Source organism: Scheffersomyces xylosifermentans, assembly GCF_036884685.1.
Source record: "Scheffersomyces xylosifermentans strain CBS 12540 chromosome Unknown RJT20scaffold_1, whole genome shotgun sequence".
Classification (NCBI taxonomy): domain Eukaryota; kingdom Fungi; phylum Ascomycota; class Pichiomycetes; order Serinales; family Debaryomycetaceae; genus Scheffersomyces; species Scheffersomyces xylosifermentans.
The window spans coordinates 1,070,670-1,087,333 of record NW_027042939.1 but is presented as its reverse complement, the minus strand read 5'-3'; the positions used below and the strand labels follow the sequence as shown (position 1 = coordinate 1,087,333).

General features: G+C 40.3%; 6 protein-coding genes across 6 annotated transcripts; 2 read left to right on the top strand and 4 right to left on the bottom strand. All coding sequences in view use genetic code 12, as the record gives it.

Annotated features, from left to right (window-relative positions):
• Nucleotides 1-776: 776 nt before the first annotated feature.
• On the bottom strand, nucleotides 777-2,297 carry SHP1 (protein phosphatase regulator). The gene is made up of 2 exons (XM_064916103.1): nucleotides 2,027-2,297; nucleotides 777-1,941 (listed from the first exon to the last, which is right to left on the bottom strand). Exons 1-2 carry the CDS (start codon nucleotides 2,203-2,205, stop codon nucleotides 1,017-1,019), a joined length of 1,104 nt encoding a protein of 367 aa, XP_064776940.1. The 5' UTR covers nucleotides 2,206-2,297; the 3' UTR covers nucleotides 777-1,016.
• Nucleotides 2,298-3,893: 1,596 nt separating this feature from the next.
• Nucleotides 3,894-6,635, bottom strand: MET6 (5-methyltetrahydropteroyltriglutamate-homocysteine S-methyltransferase). Its single transcript, XM_064916102.1, has one exon. The coding sequence runs from the start codon at nucleotides 6,510-6,512 to the stop codon at nucleotides 4,203-4,205; it is 2,310 nt and encodes a 769-aa protein (XP_064776939.1). The 5' UTR covers nucleotides 6,513-6,635; the 3' UTR covers nucleotides 3,894-4,202.
• Nucleotides 6,636-7,382: 747 nt separating this feature from the next.
• On the bottom strand, nucleotides 7,383-11,164 carry RJT20DRAFT_10215 (uncharacterized protein). Its single transcript, XM_064915677.1, has one exon. The coding sequence runs from the start codon at nucleotides 10,820-10,822 to the stop codon at nucleotides 7,580-7,582; it is 3,243 nt and encodes a 1,080-aa protein (XP_064776938.1). The 5' UTR covers nucleotides 10,823-11,164; the 3' UTR covers nucleotides 7,383-7,579.
• A 688-nt stretch (nucleotides 11,165-11,852) lies between these two features.
• On the top strand, nucleotides 11,853-13,006 carry URA5 (orotate phosphoribosyltransferase). The gene has a single exon (XM_064915675.1). The coding sequence runs from the start codon at nucleotides 12,034-12,036 to the stop codon at nucleotides 12,700-12,702; it is 669 nt and encodes a 222-aa protein (XP_064776937.1). The 5' UTR covers nucleotides 11,853-12,033; the 3' UTR covers nucleotides 12,703-13,006.
• SEC65 (RNA-binding signal recognition particle subunit) lies at nucleotides 12,828-14,040 on the bottom strand. Its single transcript, XM_064915678.1, has one exon. It carries the CDS (start codon nucleotides 13,766-13,768, stop codon nucleotides 12,953-12,955), a length of 816 nt encoding a protein of 271 aa, XP_064776936.1. The 5' UTR covers nucleotides 13,769-14,040; the 3' UTR covers nucleotides 12,828-12,952.
• A 707-nt stretch (nucleotides 14,041-14,747) lies between these two features.
• Nucleotides 14,748-16,664, top strand: RJT20DRAFT_10209 (uncharacterized protein). Its single transcript, XM_064915674.1, has one exon. The coding sequence runs from the start codon at nucleotides 15,019-15,021 to the stop codon at nucleotides 16,537-16,539; it is 1,521 nt and encodes a 506-aa protein (XP_064776935.1). The 5' UTR covers nucleotides 14,748-15,018; the 3' UTR covers nucleotides 16,540-16,664.

The window sequence follows — 16,664 nt, the reverse complement described above, 5'->3', positions numbered from 1 at the left end:
TTACTAAACAAACAAAACAGACTTTACCACTACGCTGGCTATAATACAAGAAGACAAGAATATATATACAAGATCTTCCTTATCGATACAACCATATCAAGTCTCTTGTAAATTTTGCAATGAATAAAATTCAATGTCCGATCCTCACACTGAAAAAATCTGTACATAGTTAAGGGTGGGTAGAGAGGGAGTTATGTTAGTGGAGTAGTACAGCATTGGTATGTTAGCCGAGTATGCTAGCCGAGTATGCTAGTAGAGTTATGTTATGCTTGTTGAGTATGTTATGTTAGTTCAGTATTGTTGTGTCAGTAAAGATTTTCCGGTAGTTGAAGAGTTAGTTAAAGAGTTCTGTTAGTGAGAGAGTCTTGTTAGTGAGAGTCTTGTTAGTGAGAATTTGCTAGTGATAGTTTTGTTAGTGAAGAGTTCTGTTAGTGAAGAGTGAAGTCATTGAGAGAGCTGCTATGATAGTGAGAGATAAGCAATTTTAGTAGAGTATTGTTATGTTAGTAGAGTATTGTTATGTTAGTTGAGTAGTGTTATGTTAGTGAAATAGTGACTTTATGAGAGCGTTATGTTCTTTAAAGAGAGTTATGCTCTTTAAAGAGAGTTATGTTCTTTAAAGAGTAATATGTTAGTTCAGACTTCTGTTAGTGAGACGTTTGTTAGTGAGAAATTTCAGTAGAAGAGTTCTGTTAGTGACAGAGTTATACTTAGTGAGTTATCAAAGTACATAGATGAGTGCTCATTGAGGAAGTTCAATTTACCAGTTACAAGGCCCTATGTGATACTTATATTATGCTTATGAATTTAGAAGAAGGATATTATGATTTTGAAAGACTTTGCTCTTCAGTTTAGCTATTTCAGTAATTACTGTAGTATTATGTGCTGTATCTTCGAAATACACAAACACACGGAACACAGTTCCACAGCTATCTTTAGGATTTCATACTACAATTGGAATGGCGAATTCTTGACTCTGTATAAGCTTTATTCGTTTCGTTTGAAAACTACACAAGTCATACCCATCTCTGGACTATAACTGCATTCTTCAACTTTGACGACTCAACAGTATTTTCCTCAGATTCTTCGATCGGCTTTACTGGGAAGGCATGGCTCAAGGTAAATGCCTTTTGAGAATCATTATATTCGTGATTCCTGACGAATTCATAAACAGTCTTGATGGAGTCCGTGGATTTGAACTTCTTGGATGTACGCTTACCATTGGCAAATCTGATTTGTACTGTTGAATCGCCCTCTTCTTCTGGTTCTGGCTTAGGTGTTGATTCTTGTTTCAATGGTGATTCAGTACTTGCTGCTGGCTGCGGGCTGGAAATAACCTCTCCAGGAACAGGGGAGCCTAATCTCTGACCATGCCCATGGAAACCACCAGCCTTTCTCTTAGGAGGAGTCCAGTCCTCGTCGGTTTTCTTGAAAACTGAAACATCTACATCCTGTCCAAATTCAACATCTAGCAATGACATTGGCACTCTTCCTCTTTTAAGCTCTTGTAAGATAGTTAAGTTACTTGGGTCATCATATCTATGTAAGGGGCCGTCACCTACTGTGAAACCTTGCTTCCAGAAGGTGATTTCACGAGTCACCTTGTTAGGTCTCTGTGGTAAGCGACTGCTTGGGTCGATTATAGGAGCTGAAGGAGTTGTACCATCTCCTAATTGGAAACCTGTCCCGGAAAATCTAGGTGCCTGGATTTCCTCCTGTTGGGCGGAAGGGCGATCATCTGGTTGATCCATTTGGTCTCTTGCTCTTTGGAAAATTTCGTCGATAATGGGCTGATCGCTTTTACCACGTTTATCCTTATTAGGATCTTCCACTTGGAGAGCTGATTTTTCGCCTCCTGTGAAGAAGTTGGTATTAGTCTTGTCGTCTTCGGAGTCTTCATCCTCATTGAGGTCTCTGAATGTTCTGACACCTGGCGAATTGCTGGTATTGTTAGTAATTGAACGTGAAATTGCTTCAATGGCCAAAGAATATGCTCTCTATTGAGAGAAATCTCCGTGATACTTACGATTTCTTCTTCTTTGGAGCTTCTACATTGCCACTTGCTCCTGGTTTATTGTTCGCATAGTAATCCTCAATGGCATCGACCAAGTCATTATTGTTACGACTCAAGTACTGTTCGGCCAAGTACTCGGACGAATTGGTCACGGAAATGAACTGTTCTATCAATTGGTCTTGGTCTGACATTGTATGTGAGATCTATATCTTACCCGCTACTGAGAGACGCCAACTACTGGACATGTTAACCCCAGATATTACTTCTTTTGAAGGCGAATCAGCCAATTGGCCTTCGAAAGCTGGGAGAGGATTTCCGGCATATGGCTGCGTTGGTAAAGCCGCTGTGTTTGCATAGTTAAGAGGGATAGTTAAGACGTCATAGTTAAGAGTTAGATATCATAGTTAAGAGTTAGATATCATAGTTAAGAGGAATAGTGTATAGGTGTCATAGTTAAGAGGAATAGTTATGGGCACATAGTTAAGAAGAATGTAGTTAGATGTCATAATTAAGAAGAATGGAGTTATATGTCATAGTTAAGAAGAATGTAGTTAGATGTCATAGTTAAGAGGTGTAGTAGTTTGAGAGGTGTCATAGTTAAGATGTTCATACTTAGATGTGTATTGTTAACAGTGTAGTAGTTAAGATGTCTTAATTAAGAGTGTAGTAGTTAAGCTGTCATTGTTCAGAGTTTTGAAGTTAAGAGTGAATGTGATTAGGTAAGAAGGATGAATTTATGAGATATAGTTAAGATAGTTAAGGGCACGTAGTTAAGCTCATAGTTAAGGTATATAGTTAAGCTGTCATAGTTAGGGGCACTTAGTTAAGATTTGTAGTAGTTAAGATGCGCATAGTCATAGTTAAGAGGAGAATAGTGAACAGTAATAAGAGGACTTAGTTGAAAGTGAAATAGGTGTGAAATAGTTAGTGAGACATAGTTAAGGCTTTTTATAGATGAGAGCACATCTATGGTTGGAAATAAAAGTGACGTCTATAGTTAAGGCACATACAAAGAGTTACCTGTCGGTAAAGAGTTACTGGTAGGCGAAGTGTAACTTGTATAGTAAAGAGTACTCGTAAATAGTAATTTTGACCCTATAGTTGGGAGTATAGATGGATATTTCTTCTATGAATGTGTCAATTGTGATATAACTCCTTACATTGTGAAAAGTCGGATTTGTCTTCTTGTCAATCTATCGATACAACTTGGTGTACTCTCCCTCTACTGAAATAACCCTCTCTAATCATTAGTGTGGCACAAATTGTTTTGGTTGCAGCTGCAAAAATTTCTGGCGAAATCTTTGAGAAAGACGACGGTGCGGGAGGTGATAAATACTGGACCAGGAAGTTGGAGAGCCTGGATGGACAATATCAACAGGTAGAATGTATAGATGGAGAAATTCAAGTATCATCTCACTTCGCTTCTGGTTGAAATTGTGATAAATTACCAAACGTCACTATTTTAGCAGGTACGCAAGTAATTTCTTCTACAGCGATTCCACGCCTGTGGGCCACGGGCAGCAGTATACGTTTCAGCAGCTAGTGCTCTTGTCTCCCCCCGAATATGTCCCCAAACTCAGCAGAGACATTAATTGAAGCCACTAAATCAGATAGTCTACATTGAAGACCACGAAAGACAAGCCTCCACTTATCCATCTTATAAAGTGGAAATGAATTCAACTAATGAAGAGTAAGTAGATTAACCGGTAGCGCCGTTCAATTATAGAGTGTTACTATGAAGATCATTTGACGTAAATGTCTATTCTATTGCTATTCTATTGCTTCACCCAGTGTCGGAAAACACTACAATTTAGGCCATAACCTGCAAGGTAAAAACCGTTGAGTGGTGAACACCACGCCCCAGCTTCCTACAACAAACATGTAAAAATAGTATTCATTTTCACTTATATAAGAACCGATGTTGAAATCCCAATAGATAAATTTTAAACCCCTTTCTAGAATCTACTGCAGAACTCAGTTCAACAGCAGACTCCAGAAAAACTCTAAAACAAAAATAATAAAAACATATGAACAATCATGAAGAGGCGTCACAGTGGAAAAAAAATTAGATTAACAATAATAATAAAATTACATTAATGTTGAATAAATGTAATCGTCAAGGATACAGCATCAACAATAGAAGAATTGAATAATGCATCAGGAGGTCCTAGAAGCACGAACTACCCATCTAGTTTTCGTACTTAGCACGGAAGAACTTGGCAGCTTCAACCATGTTGGTCAAGGACTCTCTGACTTCTGGCCAGCCTCTGGTCTTTAAACCACAATCTGGGTTGACCCAGAAGTTGGCAGCAGGGTAGACCTTCAAGATTTCCTCGATTCTGGTAACAAACTCCTCCTTAGATGGAATTCTTGGGGAGTGAATGTCAAACAAACCTAAACCAATGTGGTTAGGGTAGTCAGAGAACTCTTGGATGTAGTTAGGGTCGTCCTTCTTGGAGAACTCGATGGAAACAACATCGGCATCTAAAGCCTTGATGTGGTTTGGATCCAAGTCAGAGTAACAGAAGTGGGAGTGGATTTGAGTGTCGTTAGCAACACCAGAGGTAGCGACTCTGAAAGATTGGGCAGCCCAGTTCAAGTAGTCGGATCTCTCCTTACCAGCTCTCAATGGCAAACCTTCTCTGATAGCTGGCTCATCGACTTGAATGACGGTGATACCGGCAGCTTCCAAGTCTTGGACTTCGTCTCTCAAAGCTAAACCTAATTGCAAGGCTTGGACCTTACCAGAGACATCGTCTCTTGGGAAAGACCATCTCAAACAGGTGATTGGACCGGACAACATACCCTTGACTGGAGCCTTGGTGATAGATTGAGCGTAGACGGATTCCTTAACAGTCATAGCCTTTGGTCTAGAAACGTCACCAACGATAATTGGTGGTCTAACGTATCTGGAACCATAAGATTGAACCCAACCGTTGGTAGTGAAAGCGAAACCTTCCAATTGTTCACCGAAGTATTGGACCATATCGTTTCTCTCTGGTTCACCGTGAACCAAGACGTCTAAGCCGACCTCCTCTTGGAATCTGATGACAGTCTCGATTTCCTTGTTGATAAAGGTCTCGTACTCTTCAGCAGTGATAGTACCCTTAGCGAACTTGTTTCTGTTGACTCTGATGTCCTTGGTTTGTGGGAAAGAACCAATGGTGGTGGTTGGGAACAATGGCAAGTTGTACTTAGCCTTTTGAACAGCTAATCTCTCTGGGAAAGGAACCTTTCTGGTGGAGAGAGACTCGTTGATAGTAGCTAATCTCTCTTGGACCTTAGGGTTGGTGGTAATAGAAGACTCAGTTCTGGACTTGATAGAAGCAGCGTTAGCAGCTAAAGCCTCAGAGACGTCCTCACCGCTAACGTTCTTAGCAATGGTAACGATTTCACCCAACTTTTGGGTAGCGAAGGAGAACCAGTCCTTGATGACTGGGTCCAACTTGGTCTCGTTCTCCAAGTCAACTGGAGTGTGCAACAAGGAAGAAGAGGTAGCAACAATAACTCTGTCAGCACCGACCTTCTCGATAGCCTTTTGAACGAATTCAGAGGCCTTGGTCAAGTTGGTCTTCCAGATGTTTCTACCGTCAACAATACCGACGGAAAGAGTTTGCTTGTCAGTCAAGATAGAAGCAACCTCGTCCAATTGCTCTGGAACTCTGACAAAGTCAAAGTGGAAACCAGCAACTGGCAACTTAGAGATGGCAGACAAGTTTGGTCTGACGTCACCGAAGTAGGTGGTCAAAACCAATTCTGGCAAGTCAGCACCGACTAAAGCGTCGTAAGCAGCTTGGTACTTAGCTTGGACAGCTTCTGGCAAGTCCAAAACCAAGATTGGCTCATCAATTTGGACCTGTTCGGCACCAGCCTCCTTCAACTTAGCCAACAATTCCTTGTAGACTGGAAGAACCTTCTCCAACAAGGAGATTGGTTCCAAGTCAAGAGAGTCCTTGTCAGCCTTACCCAAGTAAAGGTAAGAAACTGGACCCAAGATAACTGGTCTGGTGTGGACACCCAAAGCCTTAGCCTCGTTGAACTCATCAACTGGCTTGATACCGGCGGCGGTGTTCAACTTGAACTCGGTGGAGTGAGAGAAGGTTGGTCTGACGTAATGGTAGTTAGAGTCAAACCACTTAACCATCTCCAAGGCGGTGACATCGACAGCAGCGGTGGACTCAGTGGCCTTTCTTTGCAAACCTCTACCCATGGCGAACAAAACGTCAATTGGGGCCAAGTCGAACTTGGTGTATCTCTCTGGGATAGCATTGAACAAAAGAGAGAGATCCAATACTTGGTCGTAGTAGGAGAAATCGTTGGATGGAATGATCTCAACGCCAGCGTCCTTTTGCAATTTCCAGTTGTGGGCACGTAATTGCTTACCGGTGGCCAACAACTCGTCGACTGTGACCTTACCTTGCCAGTAGGACTCGGTGACCTTCTTCAACTCTCTTTGTCCGCCGATACGGGGGAAACCTAAAATAGATGATTGAACCATTGTGTGTATAAGAGAAACTATGATGGGATAGTATGCTTATAACGAGCAAAAGAAGAACTCAAACCTTTCAATCGAATTATTACGACAAATCAACGCTCTTAAATACTGAAAATTTTCAGGATTCAATCGACGAAAACGTTGAGGCCCGCCTGCATATGGGCCCAGTTTGCAGTCGGTGGGTACGTATTGGTAAGGGAGGTGTGGGGCCATAGTTGGGGGGAGGTAAAAGGTGGGGAATTGGATGGAACGTCTGGGGGATAGTGTAGGGAGTCAATTGGTTGTGATACGGATGGAATTGGCTGGTTTAAAGGCTGTTTTATGGAACTCGTTGTGTTCATCAATGGGGGTTATTTGTTTCATGGTAGACGTGTCTGTTGGGTGTGGGATCCACAACCGATTAGATCAAACCTTTCTAAATTGAGCGATGTTGCAGCATGCGTGTCACGTGCATAAGATTTATCACATGCAAGATTGTGAAAGTGCACGTGCCCGGTGCTGTTTTGAGAGAGCTGAACCGGACATGGATATGAACTCGGTGTAGCATGTACAGGAACAAACGACAGACAGAGAAAAATTGGTGTCTGTACGACAAAAGTACCAGGATTCTTGACTCTGGACGGAGATGTCAGTAGTGGTGGTGGTGGTGGTGGTAGTAATTTACCGGAGAATGGCATGAAATGGCATTAAATGGCCAAGAAGCCAATTCCCGGTAGTCGAGACTAGACGTAGCGATACGGACTTCTGTGTAGGGCATTTGCTACAGAGATGCATTGTTTTGGTAAAGATAAACGACGTCAGAGCTCTAAAGCGGTGAATGCTAAACGAGGAAGGAGGCATTTTTTTGACTACGGAGAGCTAATCTGTGACTAATTAATTATACTAAATGGAAGGAAATTTTTGTGTTTTTGAAGATTTTGAAGATTTTGCAATCCATCCCACAACAGGAGCAGAGCACCAACAAATTTTTTCAATCGCCATGCAGTGTTCTCTCTACAATTCTATTTGATATTTGTAGCTCGATTAAAATCTCTAACTGCATATATATCACTGGTAATAGTAGTATGTAACTACCACGACCATCTTGCAACAAATCCCTTTGGATACTTTCTGTTGACAAGCTTTCTAAGTTCGTCGTACAACAACACCGTAGCACCAAATCCAACGGAAATGAAGTAATATTCAACTGGAACCTGTGCAGTGCCCAACCCCTTTTGAATTCCTGGAATGTAGTTAATGATGAAGGTAATGGCAAGAGCAATTGGCATCACCATAAACAATCTCTTGTTCTTCCATGGAGAATGCTGGAAAACACTCAAGTATCTAGTTCTCATGGCCATCAAGTTAAACAACTGCATAATGACCAAATTGACAAAATAAATAGAGGAAGACATGCTGATGTAGTAGTCAATATTTGGAATATTCTCGTAGCTACCATAGGACAAGGTGACATCGCCGAATTTGATACCTCTTCTAGTAAGATTCAAGAAGGCCAATAACATAGAAGTAAAAGTGTAGAAGGTACCAACAATGAAATAGGAATGTAACAATAATTTGAAATCGACTAATCTCTCCTTGGTAACACTTCTTGGCTTTTTAGATAACAAGTTTCTCTCGTTTGTCTCGTACGCCAAAACAATTGCACCAATACAATCAGTAAGACAACAAATAATAATCATACAGAAGGATGACAACATTTGAGGCATTCCAAAAATCACATTCAACAAAACTGGCCAAAGCTCGGAGTAAGTACCAGCAGGTAACAAGTAACCAATAGTTTTCTTAAGGTTTTCAAAGACCAATCTACCATATCTCAAGGCTTCAATGATAGAGAAAAATAAATGGTCTTCATCTTCACCGTTCATAAGAATCAAATCCGAAGCTTCTTTGGCGATATCTGAGGCATCGGCAATAGAAATTCCAATATCAGCTTGTTTCAAGGAAGGAGCATCATTAATACCATCACCAGTCATACCAATAATCTGTTTGTATTTTTGGAACTGCTTAATAATCAAAAGTTTCTGTTCTGGTGTTGTTCTGGTGAAGACTAATTCGTTATATTTAATTAAATTCTCCCATTGTGCTTCATCCATTCTATTCATATCAGGTCCGGTGATACTAATAGCTTTTTCCAAGAACTCATCTTCTTCCGAATAGAATTTAAGGTCTTTGAATGTATCAACCTTTTCAGTAGTGACAATACCACATTGCTTAGCAATAGACAAACCAGTCAATTCATAGTCTCCAGTGATCATAATAATTTTAATACCAGCCTGTCTTAATTTATCGATAACCTGGTCAATATCTTTTCTTGGAGGGTCTTCGATTCCGAGCATTCCAATGAAGATCAAGTCGTTTTTGAGACCCTCCTTCAAATCTTTGGTTGCCTGTAAACGATCCCTTAAATCAATAGATTCTTTTGGAATTAGCTTTGATGCAAGTAAAATAACTCTTTTTCCCTTAGATGACCAAGCTTGTTGAACTGCTTGAATTTTCATTTTATCGTCATTGGTCAAGTTGCAAAATGTACTATCATTTTGCAACAAAAAGCCGCATTTCTCTAATAAAATATCTGGTGCACCTTTAACCATGAGAAGATATTCATCCTCAACATCAATGCAGCTGGCATTTAAACCAATCTCTGACCAAACTTCAGAATCGTTTTCGGCGGCATCGTAGAGACTCATCATGAATTTATCTTTAGAATTGAAAGAAACATCCAACTTCTTAGCCCAACCTGCCTTCAATTTCTCAACTGGGGTGACACTGTTAACAAATTGTAAAGAAACTCTGTCTGTAGCATTACCTCCAACGGCAACGGAATTAACCAAGGACGACTCATTACACAAACTTGCAATGGTTAATAAATGTTTATCGCTGCTGTTGCTGGTGTCGACTTCGTCCAAGTCAATTTCATTTGTACCCTTGCATATGTTTGTAACAATCATTGCATTTTTTGTTAAGGTACCTGTTTTGTCAAAGCACAACACACTAATGGATCCTAATGTTTCCACTACGGCTAAAGATTTGCACAAAATCTTGTTCTTTCTCATCTCGTTGGCAGTAATGATCAAACAGGTAGTTAAAGCGATTGGTAAACCTTCTGGAATAAAAGCGACAGCAACTGATACAATATCAACAATCAATGTTGGAACACTGATCCATCCTGGATACGTCTTACGTAACCAAGCTGCCCAAAGAATAATGACAACAATTGCTAAGACGACAATGATCATAGATGTCAATGCCACAAACCTCAAGATTTCGTATTGCAAAGGGGTCAAACCTTTCTTGGGTTGAGATGTCATTTTTGCAATCGATCCAAAGATTGTCTCATCTCCGATAGAAACAACAATACCTCTTCCCGAACCATTAACACAAAATGTACCTTGCATGGCAATACAATTACTCTCAAGATAATTAGTTTTTGGTAACTCCGGAAAGGTACTTGCTGGAATAGGCTTTGATTCACCTGTTAAGACAGATCTGTCAAAAGCTAATTCCGGAGAACAATCAATAATTCTGATATCTGCTGGGATTTTGGAACCAACAGAAAACTTGACCAAGTCACCGACAGTTATGTCCTTGGAAGGCACACTAATTTCTGCTCCATCTCTGATAACAATACTCTCAGCTGGAATCATGTCATGGATGGAGTCCATAACTCTCGAACTGGAGAAATCTTGGAAAAAGTTAAACAAAGCCTGGAGGATGAACACAATGATCAAAATAACACCAAGGACCAAATTTGCAACTGCAGGAGGATCACCAAGTGGCTTCCAACAAATAATACATAAAATACCACCAGTAAGCAACAATGCACCAAAGCCTCCAAAGAAGTACATGAAGATTTTCTTGAGGAGTCCACTTGGTGGCTTTGATTGAACATTTGGTCCAAACTCTTTGGCATTCTTTTGATATTGGAATCCTGTTAATCCAGATTCTAAACTGGTGCTGAATTTAGCAGCAATTGTTTCAGAAGTATCTGTGTGATAAGTATAGCTGGAGAACTTGTTACTTGTTGATTCTAACCTCACGTCGTTTTCTATTTCATTGTCGACCTTGTGAGATACTGTTTTGAAGATAGTTGGTAAGACTACTTCAGGTTTTACTTTCTCGTTGATAGTGAAGATGTTTGATCCATCATCCTTGCTGTGAATCGAAAACCTTCTCCTTCTATCTTTATTGAAAGTTGGATGTACGGCCTCTGGGTCAACCTCCTCGAATTTAATGTTGTCCTGGGTGGTAACGGCAGTAGTTAATTCACTGTCGTCGAATTTCGACTTTATGGTTTCTGAGTCTGTTGGATACATTGCTGCAATTACTATTACAAGTTCTACAAGTGTTAATAATAGAGGAAATTGTTGAAGCTATTTATATTTCTACAATTTTACACGTATTCGACACGTTTAGCCCTCTATACCCCTACTAGTCTTGTCGATATGGCATTTAATCCCAGGGAAATGCCTCCAGTACCCATAATCAGAATAGAGGTTGGGCGCTAGCACCAAAATTTCCATGCAAAACATTTAACCTGGATGCAAAATCCACAATTAAGGATCTGAGGGAATTTTCCTATTCGTGGGTGGCAAGCCCCCCTCCTCAAGTCCATGTAAAGATACGAGAAGGGCAGTATTGTCAATCATAGGACCTTCATGCTAAAAATTTACATTTAGGGCAACTTGGCCAATCCAGTTGCAAACAGGGTTAGTTTATTAGGAGAACGCAATTCGAAAATCCCTCAGTGACACAAAACCACCTCACTGTTTAGAATCGATTAATTTCAGAGGAACACGAAACCAGCAAGATTAGTGACAAAGCCGGTGGGTCTCAGGGACTTACGCCCTCCCAATGTATCAGATGCCTTGCAGTTCGTGTATTTAAACTTCAGGCTATGTTTCTGGTTTTAGACTTTTTCCTATTTTCTATTGCCTGTAATTGCAATTAGCTCACCTCTCGCGTCCGTCGACATCATATCTCTACCACAAAAGCCCTCCCATGTTCAAGGTCTATGGAATTCCCGCCCCATTTTTCTCTGCTGAAGTTACTCCTTTTCTCCGTCTCGTGGCGTTCTTGCTTCAGACGTATGACGTAGTGTCAAAGTTTATTTCGTTCCTTACTATTTTTTTATTCCTTAGTATATTCTCACTCACACATACCTAATCGTAAGGCTGTCACTGTCAGCAGTACATATAGCACATTGTTAGTATGGGGAAATAAGGGAGCGCACTGCTGACAGTCTGAAACCTGCACACGATAACAGTGGACCACGTATGAAAAATTTTTCTATGGGAAGAGGTCTCAGTTATCTTTAATGTGGAAAAAGAATGAGTATATCACCATTCTTTATGAGAGTTTGTCATTTCTGTTGTTCTCTTCTCTTCTCCTTCTCTCTTCCTCTCTCCTAAAAGATACCGAAACGGGCCCAATTAACTACTCGAGAAGTTATCTTTTGGCGAGACGAGGAACCACCTGAACCACCTAAAACCCCCGTAAATTTCGTAAGCTCACCGATTCCACCACAATGCAATCATTTCAATCTGACTTTTTAGATCTCGCCTTGGAATCTAAGGCATTGAAGTTCGGAAGCTTCACTTTGAAGTCCGGTCGTCAATCGCCTTACTTCTTCAACTTAGGTTTCTTCAACACTGGTAAGCTCTTGTCGACCTTGGCCACTTCCTATGCCCAAGCTATCATCAAGTCGGAATTGAAGTTCGATGTTCTCTTCGGTCCTGCCTATAAGGGAATCCCATTAGCAGCTATAACAGTTGCAAAATTGGCCGAATTGGACCCAGAAAACTACAGTAATGTTGGTTATTCTTTCAACAGAAAGGAGAAGAAGGACCACGGAGAAGGTGGCTCCATTGTAGGATGCGCTTTGGAAAATAAAAAGATTTTAATCATTGACGACGTCATGACTGCTGGTACGGCCATTAACGAGGCATTTGAGATTATCAAGGCTGAAAAGGGAGAAGTTGTTGGCTGCATTATCGCTTTGGACAGACAAGAAACCACCGCTAGCTCCGACTTATCAGCTACTCAAGCTGTTCTGGAGAGATACGGAATTCCAGTTATTTCCATTGTCTCGTTGTCTGACATTATTAACCACCTCAAGGAAAGAATCTCCAAGGAAGAGCTTGCTTCCATTGAAGGTTACAGAAAAACGTACGCTCCAAAGAACTTGCAAGGTTAAGTTAAACATTAAAATATGGGAGCTCATTACTTAGTTCAGCATCTTTCTTCCTTTCTCTTGTAAAAATAATAAAAGCACAAAAACACAAATCAATACATCTAAATTATCCCGCCATGGCAGAGGTCATAACTTATATGTCTTGTAAATTCTCTTGATTCTTTTGAGCTTTTAAACTACAGAATGCTTCATATATGAGTTGAATTATTATATTTTACAGTGCGTTATGTAAACGTAAGAATGAAACTTATGGTTAACCTCTGATTTTCATAACCTTCTTCTTAGGCTGCTTTGGAACAGCAGGTAAGCTTGCTTGAGATTGATCTGGCATTTTGTCGTAGATCGACTTGGTCATAGGATGCTTCAACGTGTAGTTGGAGTGAACTGGCACAATTGTGTTCATCTTGAAACCCTTCACCTGTGGGATTTCAGCCGGTTGAAAACCTTGTTCGAACTCTGGTGGGAAGGCAATTCCACTCTTTTTTCCAATACTTTCTACAGTAGTTGGGTGGTCTTCCAAGTATTCACCAATGGCATTGAATAAAGCTCTCTTGTTCTGAAATCTCCTGTCAGTGACTTTTCCGCCATTCACCTGGTCCTTAATCAAGACTCTTACTCTTCCAGGGTTACCATAATCTTGAGGGTGTGATTTGTCCAACTCCAATAATACAGGTAAGTTGAAGTATCTACATGCGTCAGAAATTGTCTTTGCCAACGGATTTTCCACGGCTCTCGAGATGCCCACTCTTCTTCCCTCTTTATGGGATCTATTTATGTCGAAGTAACAAGGATATATTATCTGAAACCTCTTAATATGCTCACGCTCTTCTTCGGAGAAGTCGCTAGGGTTAATGATGGTCTTCTGACTCTGTGCGTGCAATGTGTGGTCCAAGTTGGGGATAGGTATGTTTGGAAACAAAGGTGGTTCCAGATCTTGCGATCTGGTTATGGTTGGCTCTGGTCTCAAGGGAGCAATTGGAGTGTTCAACGATGGATCGAACTCGGCGATGTCCATGTCCATGTTGTCGATGTCATCTTCGACTTCTTCCAAAACCGGTCTTTTCGACATTTCTGGATGAGTGTTATTATATGGTTGCACTTGTGTTTAACGTCTTATTGAAACTGCCATTCCACTGAATAACACTCTCCACAACCGACTTTTCATGGACGTTGGCGAAAAAATGGATCATTAGAGAGGTCACGAGAGGAAGAGCACATGACAGAAAATGAAAGAGTGTTCAGCAAAAAAGGAAATGGAGTAATTCAAAGAAAAGGAAGAATGTCTCTTCAATAAAAGGAGGAGTGTCTCCTCAGTAGAAAAGGATGTCTCCTCAATAATGGAAAGCCTTCCCAAACCGAGGGCTCAGGAAGTCTTGAACTTTTCTTGTTTCCCTCTTTCATGTCTCATATCTCATATCTCTGTGTTTCTTTGTCTCTGTGTCTCTTTTTCTCTTTTTCTCTTTGTTTCTTGTCTCTTGTGTCTTAACTCTTGTCTCTTTTTCTACCGATTGCTGTCGCATAGATCTTTGTAGAAGACACACCCTCAGTTATTAGAGACACACATTCGATCGCTGAGACACACTCTCATTATTTAAACACAAAAACACAAACATACACACAATACAAATCTATTAAGAGGGAACTCTTCTCTCTTCTCTCTTCTCTCTTCTCTCTTCTCTCTTCTCTCTTCTCTCTACACTCTACACTCAACTTACTACTACACTTCTTTGTGTCTAACTTTATTTCAATGTGTAACGTTATTTTAATCGTTTTTTAATCGTGCATCCAACTATTAACTATTAACTACTTATGGATCTAACCTTATTTCATTGTGTAACAATGTATCATGTCAAATAACGTACTCTTTCTTTTCTTTTCTATGTTGTGTCTCTGGTTACATTAAAAAGTCAAAGTTGAGTCTCACTTCCGCACTTGACCTTTGCTTTATCCTGAACTTCCTTTGTTACTGCGTGTGGTACATTTATTCTTCTCTTTATTTTTCTTAACGTCTGCTCTTGATTTCTCTTAACTACTGCTAACCATATAATCTTAATCCCATCGATCTCACGTGCAATAGATTACGTCACATGACTTCTCCGAATCGAGATTAATTTTCAAGTGCCAGCCAAGTCAATCTCCACCACAGTTTTCACCATTATCAGTAGCTGCTGCTCGGAAGTGGATTGTGGGAGTTATTTTCCATAATAGAAGTCCGTTCCACAAATCGCTTGAATTAATGTGGATTTTCTTGTCTGTCGCTACCTCAGTTTCTTATCGTATATAGCCTTCGCAGTCCCCCTCTTTTTCAACCAGTAGATAATGGACCCGGTCTTCGAGATGGACTTCACCGCTGCTACGCACCAGGTCCTTAACAAGTGCTTGGATATCTTCCTGACCCCGACGCACGAGAAGTACGTTCACCACAACCACACAAGCTCAGCAAGATCATCCTCAACTCGGCCCGACAAGACCTATAGCGGCCATCCAGATATTCAGTACTTCCAAAAAATCAAGAGCAAAAACCACTTTAACTATCACCGTTCGAAGTTATCTGGTAACAAAAATTCTCAAAACATAGATAAGATCCACTCCAGGATGACCGTTTTTGACCCCTACAACGTAGATTTCCTTGTGTCTCGGTTGAAAACATTTAATGCTATGAACTGGCACATACCGAATTTTCACAATGAAGATCCGGAGAGAAGCCTCAATGAGTTAAAATGTGCTAGAAATGGATGGAAGTGTGTTTCCTTCTCGTTAAACAACAATACGAAGAATCATTTACTCTGTACAAGCTGCAATCAACAACTCGTGCTAAAATTCAGTAAAAACCTAGGAGGTACAAAAGAATATTCAGCATATGACCATGAGTTCTTGAAAAATGAAGCTTTCGAGGATAATACAGATCAGTTGAACCAAGCTTTACATGATAAATATTTGACTCAAATAGAGACTAGCGGTCATTCGCATAGTTGTTCTTGGAGAAACTTTGAAACCGCATTACAAGGAGTGTATTATCCTCGTCCTTATTTAAATAGGACAAACGAATTCTTGATAAGGGACTATCTTAAAAACTTGAAGAACCTTATGGATAATTCCATGATATTAAACGAGTATGTGGATAATTTTTCTGACAATTTTATAAGTGGTGGAAGTGATATCATCGGAAAAGACGGATTACATCACGATATATTCAAGCAGTTCGTTGGAGTTTCAAACAGCTGGTTATTGCAGAGATATTTTAAGAATAACAAGGAGAACTTCTCGGTACTATTGGACTTCACACCGACATGGTACTACAAACTTGCAATGCTTGGTTGGTCTCTCAATGTTCAATCGTTTTCCAACGATTTGATTCTCCTTTTAATTTGCAACAAGTGCAACCAGAGGATTTTCCTTAATTCCAGCAGTTCTAATAATGTGCGCAGAGAAGCAGCTGAACAGGCACTCAATCTTTCAACATCTAAGATTCTTACACCGTGTAAATACCCAGTCTCATCAACGGAACTGGAAACTACGAGTGAATTTGTAGCGACCAGCAGTGAAGCCGAAATTGAGAAGTTCGACCCATACAAGGAACACAAACCTTGGTGCTGCAATATCGCTAATGTTGCTTCTTATGAAGCGATCAAATTGTATAACTACGTTACTGCAATGATTGCGGATTCTGCGCAGAATATTGGACCGAACGGAGAGTACATCAATGTGAATGAATCGGATATGCTGTTCGATTCTGCTGATGTCACTAAGTTCAAGAGAAGGAAAAGTTTTGATATTAATGACGGCTTGGAACGCTTGAGCAAGTTGCGTAAATTATATATAATCGATGATGCAATCTAAAAGGTGGAATTCAGTACTGACACTTCTATTCCATGGTTGGGGGTTTTAAATATGTAGGGTTTGTAAAATATGTAAATTAGGGGTAAATCAATATGACATTTCGATCGTGGATGAACGACAGGACC